Genomic DNA, 18,086 nt, shown 5'->3' on the forward strand with positions numbered 1-18,086 from the left:
AACATGTTTTCATGTTCAGTATCTATGTGTTCTAAAGCATAGTTGAGTCGCCTTATATCGAGTATTTTTTTAATAGTAATTATTTTTCATGAATGACCCTAATTTTATAAATTGCTATTGTTGACTTGCCTGAAGTCTGTTTATAAATTTTGAGGACGAAATTCTTCTATGTGGGGAATATTGTAATGGTTTTGTTAAAAAAAAAGGAAAAAAAAAACGAAAAGACAAAGAAGATGAGCTGAAGAGTCAGAAGCCGAAGCAAGAGAGGTGAAGCTGAAGAATCAGGAAGCTGAATAGAAGGGGGGGAGAAGAAACGTTAAGATCGAGATGCCGAATAGTTGAGTTCGGCTATAAGTTTGTCGTATGAGGGAGGTGAGATTTACCTGAGAGTTGAACAACAGTGTCTCTATCAAGGGGAGGAAACAACGCTTGTATTGTGTTAAGTCAAAGAGGGAGATGAAGGGGAGCTTTGATCGTGCACTAGTCGAGTCAAAGCGGAAGACGAAGGAGAAGAGTCGATTGTGCCCTAACCGAGCGTCGAAGAAGAGAAGAAGCAATAATGACGAGCATCAGGAGTCGAAGAGGAGGCGATCAAAAAGAAGCTCTCTCGTACATGTGTTCAGATATCGCACGTAGAGAAGGCGATCACGTGTGGGTCGAGCCGGGCCGAGTTTGGATGAGGTAAGGGTAGTTTTATTTAAGTGATATAATAAAAATAATAATATTAATAGTAACAATATTAATTAATTATATATATATTTGAAAAAGCAAAATTCATTGATATAAAAGAGAAGATACAAATGTTTTAATGAGTGGGTACAAAGAACCCACTCACAGGGATTAAAATTTACTCAAAAGGAGACATAAACCACACGTAATCTCCAAAAATATAAAAAAAGAAAATAACTCTTAATCATGGTGGGTGTAGTCGGTGGATTTACTGCTTCCCCTTCCCCTAGATCTGGGGAGGGAGTACAACAACATACTGAGATGTGGCTTCCGCCTGAAACTATGAGACAATCATCCTGAGAATTACTGCGATCTAACATTATTTTTTTCTTCTTCCTAGATTTGTAAACCTGCCAATCGTTTGACAGAGGTAGCCCCGTCTGAACAATAGATGGATCTTCGATGGAGAGCTCACCCCAAGGGGTATGTTGATCTGTAAACTGCTGATCTGATTCAGCCTGCAACACACCTTGTTCCTGACACTCCTCCAGAACTTGAGTACCCTCTTCTCTCCCAATAGCTGGTTCTAAGACCCATCGGCTAGTATCTGCTACAACAAAATTCGTAGTATTTGTGATATGAGGAGGAACTGCCTCAATAACAGTAGGCGAAAGCTGCTGATCTGGATGGTGAGTAGCCTTATGAGTCAAATTCTCATTCAACATCTCTGGAAGATTAACATTGTCTGCTATATTTTCCTCCACATGGATGATGTTGTTAGGACCTACCGATCTCAAATGTAAGTGAAGCCAGAAGCATTTGACAGGGGTGTGCCCAAACAGTTTACAATGATCGCAGTAGTAGGGTTTTTGTTCTGCAACAATTGGCTGTCAATACCCATTGTGGGCAGTACCAAACCATATTTCATCCACATCAGGGAGAGTGATATCCCTTTCAACAAGAATTCTTGCAACAAAATACCTGGTTAGAGGTGGGTGTATCTAATTTCAATTTCATAAGTCTCTCTAGTGCAACTTTAATAGAATATAGGACTTGGTGATTGAAGTAGTGCAACTTTAGGTCAGGTAGTTTAAACCAGATTGGAACTATAGGTGGCTCTTGGCTAGGGTCAAATTCAAGAGACCACTTAAACAATTTCATATATTTCCCATCTATTGTCATAAACTTTTTGAAAAATATTTTAGCATAGTCTTCCACTTTAGATAATTGTATCATCACATGTCTCCAAACAAAGATGCCAACCTTCCAAATTCCCAATAGTTTGAGATCTTCAAAAGCCTTTTGAATGATTTCAATTTTAGGATGTCCCGATTGGAACTTCCCAATGAGGGTGAATTTGAATGAGATTTGCACTTGTCAACCATGTTGGAAACTTCAACATCAGAGAAGAATAGAGCTAGTTTGCCACTCTTCCTACACGTCTTCTTGATAAGGTTACAGTCCTCCTGAACTTTGAATAATTCATGATAAACCTGAGGGAAAACCTGATCTGATCCCATAGAGCCAACCATATCAACAAAAGAAGCATTTTCATGGTTTAAAACTGAAGTAGTCAGTGGTTGAGGAGCAGAAGCCATGGAACAGAGAGTTGAACAGCGGCAAGCTACAGGGATTGAGTCTGGACTGCAATCGTAGCTCACGTACGTGCAGGGAGGACGAGCTTACTTGCGTGCAAGGAGGATGCGAGTGCAAGCTCAATCCGGAGCTGTCGAGTAGAAAGAGAGCGAGTTGAAGCCGATTCCATGCGCAGAAAGGGCTTTGCGGTAGTGACGAGAGAGACGCGCGAAATCCGCGGATAAAAGCGAAGAAGACGGCGATCAGACAACAGAAGAGGTCGCCCAAAAAGACTAAATCGATTCTGAAGCCAAAGGAAGAATCAAACGCCATCGGTGCGGTGGACCCCTAGGGCGCCGATGTCGACACCGACGCCAGAGCGCTCCCAAATTAAATGAGACAATTTACTAAAATTTTAATAACATAATAAATATGAATACCATGTTTATTTCAGGCATTCAATTTTAGACGAGTCTATGTGGGGGTAATATCTTACTGAATTAAGCATCAACGAGGTGATTAATTGTATTTTTAAACTATAATAATTTGTTTATTCTCAAATGTATTTGTAGTTGATGATATTTGTGTATGTGTTATTCTGATTGAGATATTATTTTATTTATTAGTCATATCGTCATGAATGTTGCTAATTACTCATGTATTTATGTATGTTTTATATAGGATGTTGAATTGCATGCTATGAATATATTTCTTTATGATGGCTGCTTGTATGTGCATGACTGCTATGATCAAATATTCTTTAATGGTATTAGTGGGAGAACACAAATATATACCATTAAATGGTTGCCTTTTGGATTTAATATACTATTTGAATTTAATCTGGCATACATGTTAATGAGCAAAACACAACTTATTTCCATAGTTACATAAACGATGCAGCGTTTTAATCATAAAAATGAAGAAATTTGTGTCAGAGGGTTCACTGCATCGTGGCAGCGGTAGCACATGACCTACGCTTGATGAAGATTCACCGATACAGTTCGGAGAACTTAAGAATTCATCTCATACACCAAAGTGGTCAAAACAACATAATGTTGTTCTAGGTGAGTTACTCATAGAGCAATTTCTCTGTGGAAATATTTTTTCTGGCCTGCTAAAAAAGAGTTTATCTAGTGATTGCATCAAAATACTTAATAGAAGATTAAACACTTTATATTCCATACCAGTGGTGATGACAAAGTTCAAAAATTTGAAAGCTGATTTCAAAATTGTGTATAACTGTCAAATAAAAACAGTTGGGGGTGGGATGAAGAGTTACATTTATCGGTAGCAATCGATGATCTATGAGATGAATTCTTACAGGTAAGATAAAAATAACTTTCGAATTTATTACACTTAAGTAATTATGCTTGCACGATTTAATTAAAATTCATTGAATTTCAAGAAAATTCAAAGTTAAGTTGTTTTAGACAAAATCCATTTCACCAATATAACATATTTGAGAAGATTTATACTGAGAATATTGTTGTTGACATATGGGCGAATTCAACTGTTAAGCGAGATTTGAGAAAATCTATTGGTGAGACGGTAACCACGCCAATTGAATACATATTCGAAGGTGAATTCATAGCTTCAAATGGTATTAATTTTATCGAGGATATAAACATGCCAACAACCCTTGTGCAGACCATAGTTGATTACTCAATGACATATCAATAGACGGACTCACGTAATGTTGGAACCAACGACACTACGAAGAGAAGGTTCCGGTGTCAAGACGATCTAAAAAAAGAGTCAATCAGAAGACATTCAATAAATTACTCTCTGCGCAGGTGGAGACTGTTGCAGCTTTGAAGGACGCTTTCGATCAGAATGTCTCGGTGTCAATGAATGACTTTCTTGCAAAGATAAGAAGTATAACTAACATATCAGAAGAAGTCACACTCGTCGTTTTGGATGCGCTCAACGAACATGAGAATGGTAAAGTATGTTCATAAGATAACCAAGGCCCTCAACTTCGACGTTGGGTTGAGCATATTCTAGCCAAACATCCTGTTATTATTCATATTCGGTTTGGATTTGAAGGTCGTCGACTATGCGTTTTAACTGCATCTTAGGTGTTCAGTGTCGAAGTCTCAATAACCCACTAGCATTACTGTTTTAGTATTTTTTTTATTTATGTATGTATTTCATACCCTTGGTTATCCTTGTAGTTTTATTTTGTCCATTCTATTATTCAGGTAGTGCTGCTTTTATTGTAACCATTGTTATTTAACGCTTAATAAATTATTATTTTTAGGTCGCATTTTGTACTAAAAATTTACTTAAATATCACAAATATGCCTAATTATTCTCGTGGAATATTATCAGATAATATGTAAAATCTCATTCGTAGCTAATGCCCTTAATGAGCTATTGCCAAGAGTAATAGATAATAGTTCATTCGATGATGTTGAGGTCATTCTAAGACTGATGATTGATAGGGTATACAGAGGGCATCAATATGTTATAGATATTTTTGTTGGACATCCCATACGTTGTTATAACTGTTTTTGTCTCTCACAAGAAGCTTTCACCTAGCTGAGAGATATTTAGGTAAATCACAATCTATTAAGTGATACGAGAAATATTATTGTTATAGAACAATTTTGAATTTTTCTGAGAACACATTCACATTTCTATGGACAATTGTGTGAGTTCTTTCAGCACTCTTTGTAAATAGTTGACAAATACTACAAACTTATTGTTGACGAAGGAGACATTTCTCTTAACATTTAAGGAGGCTTAACAACTTTCATGAGCAATAAATGGAGGTATTTGTATGCACATTCATGGATATCAATGTATGTTTTGGGTATTATATTCTGTTGATGAATTACACTAATGGTTAGATATGAAGTTGTTTTACAGTGTTATTTATGTGGATTTTTCTCACTTCGTAGTGCTGATGTGGTTTGTTGATATTGTAATGTGTTAAACATTATATTCTGCACAGATCTTTACTGATTTTAGTTCTTTAGTATGTTGATGGGGTCATGTTGTATTGTTTTTTTCATGAATATATTTTATTCCTGCAATATTTATTTATCTTGTTCTGGAACCTTACTTTGCTATGTCCTCGAGATTGTTCGTTCTTGGAGAAACATATATTTGAGCCTTCATGTACTTTTCTTTGCAAGTTGACACACACTCATTCAATTCTTGAGTTTTATGTTAATTGATTTTTTACTTGTACATACATCTGTTTTACATCTCCAACTCCTATTTTTCAGCAAGAGGAGAACATATGAGTTGTAATATCAGCTGGGGATCTCGGCTTTTATGATCTCGTGGTGGAGAAGTTTGGACGACATAAGCTTTTGCATGGTAACCGCTGCAATATTGGATATCTACTCTATTCTTTTTTTTTTTTTGGGATCTCTTCTTTTTTGCTTCCCATGGCGGGGTAGCTTGGATTGCCTCTGCTTTTGCGTGGTAACCTTTGCAATGTTTGTTTTCCGGATCCTACCATCAAGTTAATTGATATTTACTTTCTTTCGCACTCCTCAATGTCCCGTCTGAAATTTTAAGGTGATGCTTATATTATACTTCGTGGGTGACAATATCGTTCTCCAAAGTGTTTTGGGGATCCCTACTTTTATGGTGTGTTGACATAGCAGCTTGGACTACCTATGCTTTTGCGTGGTAAACGCCGCATCAGTGTCTTTGCCAGAGAACGTTTGAATGACCCCATCAACATTTTTATTTTTGAGATATGTGGATGCCCCTGTTATATGTTTTTTACCTTTTCTGTTAAACTTCACTATGAATTTTGCAGTTTATACAGCTAGAAAATGCTTATTGATGGTAGAGTATTTGGTTTGTTCAATGCTTCCTCCAGATATTAGGTTATTTTGTAGTTATTGCAAATTGAATTAAATTATTGGGTTAGTTTTGATGTTTACAGGGTGTGAATTGGTTGTTACCGAAAATTCTTATGAGTTGGTTAGTTTCGCTTTGCTTGCTGCTAAATGCTAAAATTTCTAAACCTGCTTTTGTTTAGCTGAGGATTAGGGAAAGGTAATTTAAGCTCGTTTTTTTTCTGAAATTTTGGAAAGGTAATTCGGTAAAAGTAATTGACTGTTATTGAAAATTTTAAGGAGATGTTCATCTTTTTGCGCTCCAACAGTCATAATTGCTTCTTAAATCCTGATATAACTTGCCAAACAGTTTTACTGGATTTACCAGATTTAGTAAATCCTTTGTCATATAGTTTTATGGATTTAACCTATTCAGGATTTAGTAAATCTGGATTTACGGTATTTACTAAATCCAAATGATTTAAATCGCATATGTTGCCAGATAGGCCCTTTGTTTTTGCTGAACTCAATGGGATTTGTTGTTGTAGACATTAGATGCGAGATTTCTTGTTGCAATTGGCCTAAGGGAAGGCCAAAGGTTGGTGGTTTGCAGGGGGCTGCTAGAGAGATGAGGTGCGTTTTAGCTTGAAATTAAATCAGGAAATATTCTATGATGATCCTTATTGTTCTATTTGCTTGCTTGAAGTATTAATTGGTCATTCGGTTTCTTTAAGTCTTTATTAATGTATCTACTTTTGGAGGAAGAAAATGAGAACTCGTGCTCTACTTCCTCAAGAAGTATATTTCATTTTAACGGAAACATTGTGTTTGGAGCTCTACACATTTTGTTTTAAGTGACTTGTTGATTTTCTCGATGCTCACTCTTTTCCCTCTTTTTAGATTATGTAATATTGTTCGTTCTTTAAAACCATTTTAATCATTTGTTTCTGTGCTAGGGGAGTATGAATACAGAGTAGCTTTTGAGGGTTAGTGACGGTGGGATGGTTGTAATTTTTTGTTTTTGTTGTTAATTTTGGATCCTTACAATGTGCAGATTTGGGGCCAAGCACTCATTTTGCATGAGCTACACCATATTTCTATTTGTCAATGCTTCCATGTGTTCTAACCTACTGTATTTTTATAGATGACATTCATGTAATCATGATCAAGTTCTGACGTGCTATTCACTATTAGTTCTTACTTTTTTAGTGTTTTGATGACATTTCCCTTGTTTTAAACTTTTTGGTCATCCTTAACCTATAACATCTACTCTTTTTATTTGGCTTTATGATGCTGAACCCATATATCATTTTTCTATTTATGAAGAATTTGTAAAATCTGATATTTAATTAATTCCAGGTATCAAAATTTCCAGGCTATTTGTGTTGAGCGGCAGATTGGGGTATTGCTTGTCGGCCATCATGCTGATGACCAGGTTTAAGTGAACTAGTTTTTAACAGGATTGTTGTAGCTTGTATATTTGTTTGTATCATGCATGACCAACCATCATATTGTTTCTATTCTTCTGTTATTTATCCATATATCTCATGTTTTTTTTTTTTTCAAATTTGAACGTTTTTAGACCTAACTAGCTATGAATACATCACATATCTTTAAGATTTAATTAACTTTTTGATAGCCGAACTTCTACATTGGACATGAGCACTTTACTGAAAATGTATTGAATTGAGGCTTATTATAATAGAGTTACCACCTTATATAGGACGAAGTAAGGATGATGGAAAAATAACGATCCACAAATTCGACAACAGATAGTTGAGGTAAGGTTAATGATGTTGATGATGGTGATGGTGTAAATTCTATCGTTTGGAAGTTGGTGGAGATCTTTTGGGTGTGCCAAATAAAGCAATCACTCATTTCGTGCACGCTAACATTGAAAGAAATGATGAGTCTGTTCCGAGGAATGTTTCACTGAGAAGATGCTTTAATGTTCAAGATAGTATGCAAGTTTGGAAGCTCTGGAAAGAAAGAAACTACTTAGTCTTATTCAGGGGATTTCAAAAAATGATATAGTTTTCAAGGGTTTGTATAACCATCTTTGACTTTCATCGGAGATGGTTATTTATAGTGGAGAGGATGAAGGGTTGTTTAGTACTTTTGGAAGGAGACAGTTCATCTTCGAGATATGCAATGAAATACTTTTTGTTAAAGAGTATTCTGGTCCTCTAGACAATCAGAGGGTTGTAGAGAGAGAAATCATGTTTTTCTAATTAATTCTTAACTATTCTGCTCTTGGGAGTATCATATGGATGGTTACATCTCGTAGGCTTTAAGATTTGTGTCACCGGAGAGCAGCATAAGATTATAGAATGCTATAGAATTAGTGTTACGTGCGATTTGAGATGGGCAATAGAATTTTTGTTGATGCTTCACGATTGGTGTTGGACTTTACTCTTATTGCGTGGAGATTGTAGAAGTATGGATCATGGTGCTACTATTTTGATGATTCAAAATAATTGATACTTTTGTATAGTCATGTATTAATTGCCTTATTAATTTTAAGTCTCGTTTCATATAATAGGCCTTCAAGGCGGCTTATTATATAGGTTATGAATCATTTTGATTTGATGTCTTGGCTCGATCTTCTAAATTCACAAGCACTTCCAGGATATCAACATACTTATCTTCTAATGATTGCGAATTGAGATATTTTGGAGTTTTCCTTTGATATTAAGCTTCTGCTAATGATATTTTGAGGTAATTATGACTTGCCTTTATTTATAGGAATCTTAATTTTATGCTCAACTACCTTCTATATTTGAAACTTTACTTACATAAAATTTATTAAATTGGCCAGGATTTTTATGCTTATGGTTTGTTGTTTCATGGCTTTGGGCCTACATCCTAGCCCATCTAATTAGTAGGTTTGATTTTGGAGTAGGATGGTTGGGCCTTGGGCTTGGTTCATTGGTTTAATTTTGTGACCCATATTCTATGGCTCATGGTGCGAGCAAGCCCCATATATGTACGGGGGATATTATAATGATTTGGTTGATAATTATTTTCAGTTAAATTTTGAAGATTAAGAGGATTCCAAATACTTGGTAAATAAGTATTTTGACACTATTTAAGAACAAAGATGATGTTCAAGATTGTGCCAATATAAATAAATCAAACTTATAAGTCATATCATGAAGCTATGAGAAGCAATAATGGAAACCTAAGCTTAGAAAATTTACATCAATTTTAGACGATCAATTTTATTTCTTGGAAGGAAAATCTATATTAGAAGGGATTTTTATGTTAAGGTAATTAATGAAGAAGTATAAATAGGAAAATATTTTTTCATAATTTTTATTGATTGTAAGAAGGCATATGATTGGATATCATGAGAATTGATTTGGTGTATTTAAGGACAAATTGATGTGTGTTAGAGTTTTGTTGATGTTATTAAAGATAAAAGTGCTGGACCACTGAGTGGTATTGTAAGTATTTGTGGAGTGCCGTTAGAGTTTCAAGTTTTCACAGATTTATATCATTGTTGACATTGGGTTTTTATCTTTTTTGTACTGGTCATGTATATGCCAATAATTAATATTTAAAGATGATCTCTTGATGCATAATTTTTTGCGGATGATATAATTCTTTCTTGTGATCCTTCTATTTGAAATAAGTGGAAAATTATAAAAATAGAGAAAACATTCTGAAAATTATGATCTTAAAGCTCTTATAAAAAGACGTATATTTGATATATAACTTTAATTGGTATGATTTTATTCAATATTATTAAAATACAAGTTTATTTCTTGTTGTGATATGTTTAAGTATTTTGGATCAATCATATACAAGAATGATAATATAAATGGGGATTTAATTTCTACAATTTAGTTTTATAGTTATAATGGAGTTGTGTCTTGAGAGTTTTGCATTGTTAGAGAATATTGTTGGGGCTTAAATATAATTATCTTGAATTTATTGTATAGGAAAATGATAATATAAATGAGGATATATATCCATGAGTCATGCCTTGTTGGCTAAAATTAAGTTGTGCTTTTGGAGTTTTGTGTGATAAGAATGATATTATGGAGATTTAAAGTAAATTTTATAAGTTTTCAATGTTATATTGATCCACATGGTGGGCTTTAAAGAAGCCATTCATATCAAAGTAGAGTGAGGCAAAAATTATAATGTTAAATTAGATGTGTGATAAAATGATATGATAAATTAATGTATAATAATAATAGAGAAAAGTTTGGAGTAACATATCTTGAAGATTGGGTGAGTAAAAGTAGTCACAGGCAGTTATACTTGTAAAATGAGAGATATAAAATGCGCATATTAGAATAAAATTGGTGTAATGTAATTTTAAAAAGGATGAACTTAAGGTTAGATGGATATAAATTGTTCCAAGTATTTGCAAAGAATATATTTAACTCGTTAGATAACACTTAATTAGAACAAATAATGAATGATTGTTCATACTGCTGAGCCTAAATAGTTGGGAGAAGGCCAATGATAATGGTGGTGCATCTCTCTGAAATAAATCTTACTCCATCAGGTATTGCCAGCTCTCCCTGGGAGAATTCTTAGCAGTTTATTGTCCAATTAATGCACTTCGTAAGCATATACAAGTTTGTTAATATTCACATATTCTATTTAATTGCATGCCTAGCGCTTATATGGTGATAGGCCCTCTTGGGAACTTTTGGATACACAATAACTTTGTTTATGTGCCTGCCCATCTATGGCTTGCTCTTTCATAGATGCTTTCTAGGAATTTTAATGAAGATTCTGTCCAACATTAGGTATTGTTTTTGGGCTTATCTGTTGTGATGAGCTACACTCTTTATTTGTTTAGCAAATGACTAGGTGTAGTTAGGTCGCTGTTTTATTAATAGATCTTTTTGATGCATAGCTTGGGCTCTGTGTGATTAGTTACGATCAGTGTATTGCCTGCTTAGTGCATAATATAGTTTGATTATTTTCTTGCACTATGATAGAGATATTTTCTTTTTCAGCTATGGGATACATGATCATTGCTCTTGACTCTCTATAGGAGTTATGTGTCAAATATATTAAAAATACCAGCTTAGACATTATTGCTAAATAAAATATCCGTGATGTAATATTTTTTTTTTATTTTTTCTCATATGTTTTTTTAGTTTATTTTGCTATGATGATTTATTTAGTACTCTGCTTATTTTGATGCATTTTTTAGTTAGAAAAGTTTTGTATGTGTAATAAGGTGCAATCAAAGTTTCCAAACTGATTACATGTCCTGATCTGAATCCCGGAGTATTTCTCAGACCATGCAATTCTATAAGTGCACAAGATGATCAATTTGTACCATAATACCAAACAGACTAGGTATGCGCAATGGATTTGACGGCAAGTATCAGGAGCAGAGGGATCCTATTTGCTTGTGCCTTGTTGATTGTTTACTTTGGTATAGATTTAGGACTTTTATATATGTAGTCTCTAATTTTTTTTTTAATTTTATGTCTATGTTTTACTATTGCTTATCTGCATCGATCTACAATAGTATTTTTTAATTTTATCATTACACAATATTTTTGTTTATTCTTAACAATTTATTTACAAATTTTTGTGATGTTTTTTCATTTGTTTTTGTTATGTATGGTTTGTCTGACAATCATACTATTAAACTAAGTTTTTGGGTTAAATTTTTTCTTTCAATTTAATAAATTGATCATTAGTTTAAAATTAAATTTAGAAAAAAAAAATTTCTTAAAAGTTAAGGCTCTCACTAACCACTTTTTAGTTAAAAATTATTCTCTTTTTATCTCTTAGATGAGATACGAAGTAGAGTCAGCTAACAACAAAACTCCCAAATATCAGTGCACATTCATAAGATGGCCAAGTCTGCTTGCATATATAGGTCATCATCACTTTTAAGGATAAATAACTTTTATTGGATAGCTTGTTTTTTAAGATAGAGCTTCCCTTATAGGTATGATTTTCATTGATATGTGTAATGTTGTTAACATGCTAGGTAGTGATAGTTCTAACTTAACTGTTATGTGACTCCAATTGTGTAGCTTTGGTTCTATATAACAAGGCCTTCTCATTCCTTTTATTTTGTAAGCAATTCTATACTATTAGTGATTAGTCTTGCATCATTTTGGTCTATTATTTAGAATTCATTTGCCTAGTAATGTTATTTATGTTTTCTTGTTTGAGATCATGAGGCTAGTTCTGAATGATGCAATTCATGGCTGCTGATAGAACATCTCACTGCTAGGATTTCTTATTCCTACCTTTCACCCTTTTAGCCCATTATACTCTTTTTTAATCTTTTGCCTAGCTTTCTTTGCGGATAAACAATTGTCACACTTGTTTTTGTTATTTAACTTCTGATTATGGACTACTAGTTTCAATTATACTGTTCTATTAAGATAATAGTCTTTGATTCGTAGTCTCCTTTGATGTTTAGCTAATTAATTAAAACATATGAGTCACATCAACAATTGGCGTTGTCTCTTGGTTGTGTCCTCAAATATAATTAATATTATGGAGCCTGGTTCCTCAAGTGATTGATCTATCCATATTTTTATTTTGATTTGATTTGACTTGACTTTGATGATATGATTTTTTGTGAGTATGACACAGATTTATATAAGATTTGATGGCCTTATTTTATTTGATCTTTTTCCTTATCTCTTCTTGTAAAATTTTTTATATGAGAAGAATATCTTCTTATCATCATATACGAGAAGAATTTCTTGTGGAATTCCTTGCATGGATTTAGATAAGATTTGTAGGTCTTATTTCATTTAGTGCCGTCCATTTTAGTGAAAGGAGGCTACGGGTCTGCTAAGAAGGGAGGGTCAAATCCTGTTGATGAATGCTTGCACGAAGATGTACATCAGTCCGTTCTGGTTGCACCAATTTGTGGTCATAGGTCTAGTTTCCATAGGATGACACCAATCTATTTTGTGCTGTAAATGATTGGAAGTTGGTAGAAATATTTAGTATAGTTTGCAGTGTTTGCTCGCTTCCTGTACTTACACATGCAAAGAAAAATGTGGGTTTTCCTTTGAGGAATGTTTCTCTGGGTGACTCGAATGCTCAAGTCAGTACGTCTGATTTAAACCTTAGGATAGAAATTTATTGTTTAGTCTCTCTGGTGGATTTTAGAAAACTAATGTGGTTCAAGGGTGTCCAAAATTACCTTTACTGAGGGTTGGGTTGGAAGGTAGTTTAGTATATATGGTGAGATAAACAGTGGGGAGACACATTATCTCTAAGATTTATGCTCTATATAAATACCCTTAACTGAGGGATATTCTGGTACTTTGGTTTATTAGAGGCTTGAGAAGTGAGACATTGTTTTTTAGACATGGATTGTTCCATTTTTTCCTTTGGAGTGATGGGCGGATGGATGAGACCCTTAAGCCTTAAGATCCATGAATCTAAACATGAAAAACCAGGATGCATGATAGCTCTAAAATTGATATTGATTTTGATATGAGGCGGATTTTCAAATTTTGGCTGATGCTTCAGATTTAGTGCTTGAATATATGGATTTGATGGAAGGATTTTCACAAATCTTGAAGCTATCCATTCTTTGAGATAATGAAGCATCACATGCATGGTATAGTAGCAGGAATCTTGGCCGCATTGTTTGTATGACCGGGATTAATTTATATTTCATATTTTTAAGGGGCACACCACCTCTCTGATTATTTTTTTGTTTACACAAGGAATAATTCTACTGGCTTCAGTTGAGCTTACATTCTCTTTGTTCTCATCTGTTGCTCATTCAGAATGAAGATACAGTCTATTTTAATTGATTATTTTTTGCTTCATCACTGCTGTTAGTACTAATCTACAAACCATTCAGAATTAAAATTCATTCCATGTTTGTTAGTATCATGAAATGCATCAATTTACGGTCAGAATTTCTGTTTTTTCTTATGGATGCATACTGTGTTGATAATGACTCGTGCATTCTAGATAATGTGCATGCTTTACTGTGCTATTACACTTCTATTTCAAGTTGGACCAGATTGAAGAGGTTGACCTCGATGATGTAGTTTAGGGTGGCCGACTTTAAGGTGCAGGAGGTTTTAAAGGCTGAAAATTTTTAATTCAAAAATGTGATGCACAAAAAAATATGCTCTCACTCCAAATTATAATTTAAATATTGTCAAAATTTTAAAAAATTTCACAAAAAAAGGAAGAAAAAGGATACCACAACAATAAAGGACTACACGGCAAAAAGGAAAACTAAATCACGGTTGCCTTGACAAAATTTCAATTATAAATGTATGAGAATGAAGATATAATCAGAAAAGATTTGTGCCTCACACTAATACAAGGGGAAATCTTTTCTTTTGAAATTCTCATTAACGTTTGCAACATGTCTGAAGAATTCACATCAAACAATATACAAATTTGAGAGAAATCTAAAATTTTATTTAGCTAATCAATGCAATAACATCCCTTAAATACTCTATTTATAAAAGAAATAAAAGAATGTAGCTTGTCAAGCTCCCCCAACTTTTGTAAACCCTTCAAGTTTTGATTTCAGCTATCTTGGATTCCAGCTAAATAATAAATTCTGAATTCAGCATGAGCAATAATAGCTATAAGCTTAACCGACTTTCAGAAAAAGTTCATAGAAATCAACTGAAGACAGCAAAACACCTTACATATATGGAACGTAGGATCCTAGATCAACGACAACTGGGAGTCAAATACAGAGGCAATGACTGACTCCAGCTACAGAGTATGATAGTAGTACGCAAGGACTTTACGGTGGTTTATAAGGAACCAAACCGGGAAACATTGCTACCGCTTGAAACTCCAGGAAATAGGTAGGCTTTGGTTACAGCTACAGTACAGAACCCGGTGGGAAGATACTGCATCGCATTAGCAACCAGTGTTCCGATGTCTTCTTTTTATACAAATTTATATATATGCTTGCACAAAAATACATACATGCGCTTCATTGGTTTCTACTTTCCAGAATTATAAGTTTACTCGGTTCTCTTTGTTTCTTGTATTTTTAAAAAGGGGCTTTTACATACATAGCACCTTTTTAAAAAGGATAATGTGCATTCTAGATAATGTGCATGCTTTACTGTGCTATTACACTTCTATTTCAAGTTGGACCAGATTGAAGAGGTTGACCTCGATGATGTAGTTTAGGGTGGCCGACTTTAAGGTGCAGGAGGTTTTAAAGGCTGAAAATTTTTAATTCAAAAATGTGATGCACAAAAAAATATGCTCTCACTCCAAATTATAATTTAAATATTGTCAAAATTTAAAAAAAATTCACAAAAAAAGGAAGAAAAAGGATACCACAACAATAAAGGACTACACGGCAAAAAGGAAAACTAAATCACGGTTGCCTTGACAAAATTTCAATTATAAATGTATGAGAATGAAGATATAATCAGAAAAGATTTGTGCCTCACACTAATACAAGGGGAAATCTTTTCTTTTGAAATTCTCATTAACGTTTGCAACATGTCTGAAGAATTCACATCAAACAATATACAAATTTGAGAGAAATCTAAAATTTTATTTAGCTAATCAATGCAATAACATCCCTTAAATACTCTATTTATAAAAGAAATAAAAGAATGTAGCTTGTCAAGCTCCCCCAACTTTTGTAAACCCTTCAAGTTTTGATTTCAGGAAAAAGTTCATAGCAATCCCCTGCAGACCGCAAAACACCTTACATATATGGAACGTAGGATCCTAGATCAACGACAACTGGGAGTCAAATACAGAGGCAATGACTGACTCCAGCTACAGAGTATGATAGTAGTACGCAAGGACTTTACGGTGGTTTATAAGGAACCAAACCGGGAAACATTGCTACCGCTTGAAACTCCAGGAAATAGGTAGGCTTTGGTTACAGCTACAGTACAGAACCCGGTGGGAAGATACTGCATCGCATTAGCAACCAGTGTTCCGATGTCTTCTTTTTATACAAATTTATATATATGCTTGCACAAAAATACATACATGCGCTTCATTGGTTTCTACTTTCCAGAATTATAAGTTTACTCGGTTCTCTTTGTTTCTTGTATTTTTAAAAAGGGGCTTTTACATACATAGCACCCAAAACTTTATTATTTACTTGTCTCACACCAAAACATTCATTATTACAAATATCGTATGAAAAATAGCATTCATTATTATCTTTTAATAGTCAAATCCATCTTTTCATCCATAGTTAAAGTGCTATGTCTGAAAATAAAGCTTTGGGTGTGAGATAGGTAAAATCATAAGAATTGGGTGCTATGTAATTTTCCCTTTTAAAAATTAGCACACTTTTCAGTTTGAAATTGATCTCTTTTAAGACTCTAGATTTATAGTACTATTTTTTCACATCAGACTTTGATGTTAGGAGCTGAGTGGTACTCATTTTTAACCGTTATGTTCTGTTAATTTCTATCACTTAGTGTAATTGTATTCTCTTCTATCAATGCCTATGGATGCAGGCTGAGTTGTTTATTTTGAGACTATCACGTAATAGTGGGGTCTTTGGACTTGCTGGCATGCCATCTGTTTCACAGTTGTTTTCTTCAGCTGTAAGCCATTCATGGAGCGGTTACAGCAATCGTGGAATACTGCTTGTTCGACCATTACTAGATTTTTCTAAAGGTGACATGTATGAAGTGAGTCTTAACTTTACCCAAAATTTTGATAGACTTTGCCTAACATCTCTTTTTTTTTCAACGCATTCAATAAATTTTTAACTGTTTGTGTTGATATGCATATCCGATTTAGGAGACCGTTGGTCAGCTATTATATTTGAAGGGGAGAAATTATTTTCTTTTAACTATCCATTTTTGTGTTTATTTCTTTCCTTTTTATCATGATGATTTGATTTTCCCTCCAATTATATGGGGTTAGTCCAAGCTGTGTATATATTTGTTATTTGCTTTATGTAAAATTAGAGAGTTTATTCCTTCCAAATATTTATAAGTATCAGAGCAAGGAAACAAGCTCTAGCTCTCCTCTTGGCCGTCGGGGCCTCTCCAACAGCCGTCGAGTAGCCAAAAGTTATTTTTAATATCAGTTGACAATTATTTAATATCATGCAAATTCTCAACCTCAAGCACAACAGCTGCATAGGCATATATCGTTCCCTCTTACCTACTTCCTTTCTCGATGTGTGTTGACGTAGAATATGCAATGACTTTTACTTTAGAGGGTGAATTATATTCCCTAAGTGGCTAACTTCTAAACTAACACCAATTTTTATCCAAAATAATGTGAGTGAAGTCCATAGAACGCGCTTCAGATCAGATTTTACAGTATGCATAACTAATTGAATAAAAACTAAGCATCTTTAAGGCAAAAAACTATAGTTATATCTATCAATGCTACTTTATATATTGTAAATCTTTTTTAGGCTTCAAATTCATCCAGTCTAAAGTAGACTTAGACATGATATCAATAAAACTTTCATTAACAATTATAAATTTTTACAGTTTCTTCATTATATTTAAAATATTTTTGAGCTGTTTTCTAATGAGTTTCAATTGTATGAGTGGCACATTCAAAGAATTATGAACTGAAGCATCGTCAAATCACTAATATGTTTATCTAATTCATGAATATGATCATAATCATTGCTCTCATTATTTTCATCTACATTTATATGCAAGTTCCTACTATGTTATTCACTAGCATATTAACTAGATTGATGACCCTTAAAGCATTCCTTAAAAGAATGTTAGACTAGATGCTTACGATGTTGTTTTTCTTGTGAGACTCATTGGCATATATGAATTTGATAATGCTTAAAGCATGCCTTCAGAAAAGTTTTAGATTAGATGTAGATGCAAATGATTTTTCATTATAATTCTTAGTGAGGATGATGTTACTACTGCCCTTGGATGTATTGTATGCAACAGATTATTGCTAATTCAAAATGGGGCATTACCAAATTATGTAAGTAGTTCGCTTATACATAAGTTGAAAAGCAAAGTGGTGAGTTGTTATCTCTATCTTGATCTAAATTTAGATGGTGTTGTTTTAGGGTTTTCACTGATATCAACGCACAATGACTATTCTTTTAATTTATTTATGTATTCA

General features: G+C 33.7%; 1 protein-coding gene across 2 annotated transcripts in view; it reads left to right on the top strand.

Annotated features, from left to right (window-relative positions):
* LOC110037616 (tRNA(Ile)-lysidine synthase) overlaps positions 1–18,086 on the top strand; it is a 64,365-nt gene that overhangs the window by 9,868 nt on the left and 36,411 nt on the right. For both annotated transcript variants that reach the window (XM_020742309.1, XM_020742308.1), the window contains exons 3-5: positions 6,593–6,677; positions 7,404–7,479; positions 16,484–16,660. In XM_020742309.1, the coding sequence (XP_020597968.1) occupies positions 6,593–6,677; positions 7,404–7,479; positions 16,484–16,660 (338 nt within the window). The remainder of the gene's footprint in view (positions 1–6,592; positions 6,678–7,403; positions 7,480–16,483; positions 16,661–18,086) is intronic.

Source organism: Phalaenopsis equestris, unplaced genomic scaffold, assembly GCF_001263595.1.
Source record: "Phalaenopsis equestris unplaced genomic scaffold, ASM126359v1 Scaffold222338, whole genome shotgun sequence".
Taxonomy (NCBI): domain Eukaryota; kingdom Viridiplantae; phylum Streptophyta; class Magnoliopsida; order Asparagales; family Orchidaceae; genus Phalaenopsis; species Phalaenopsis equestris.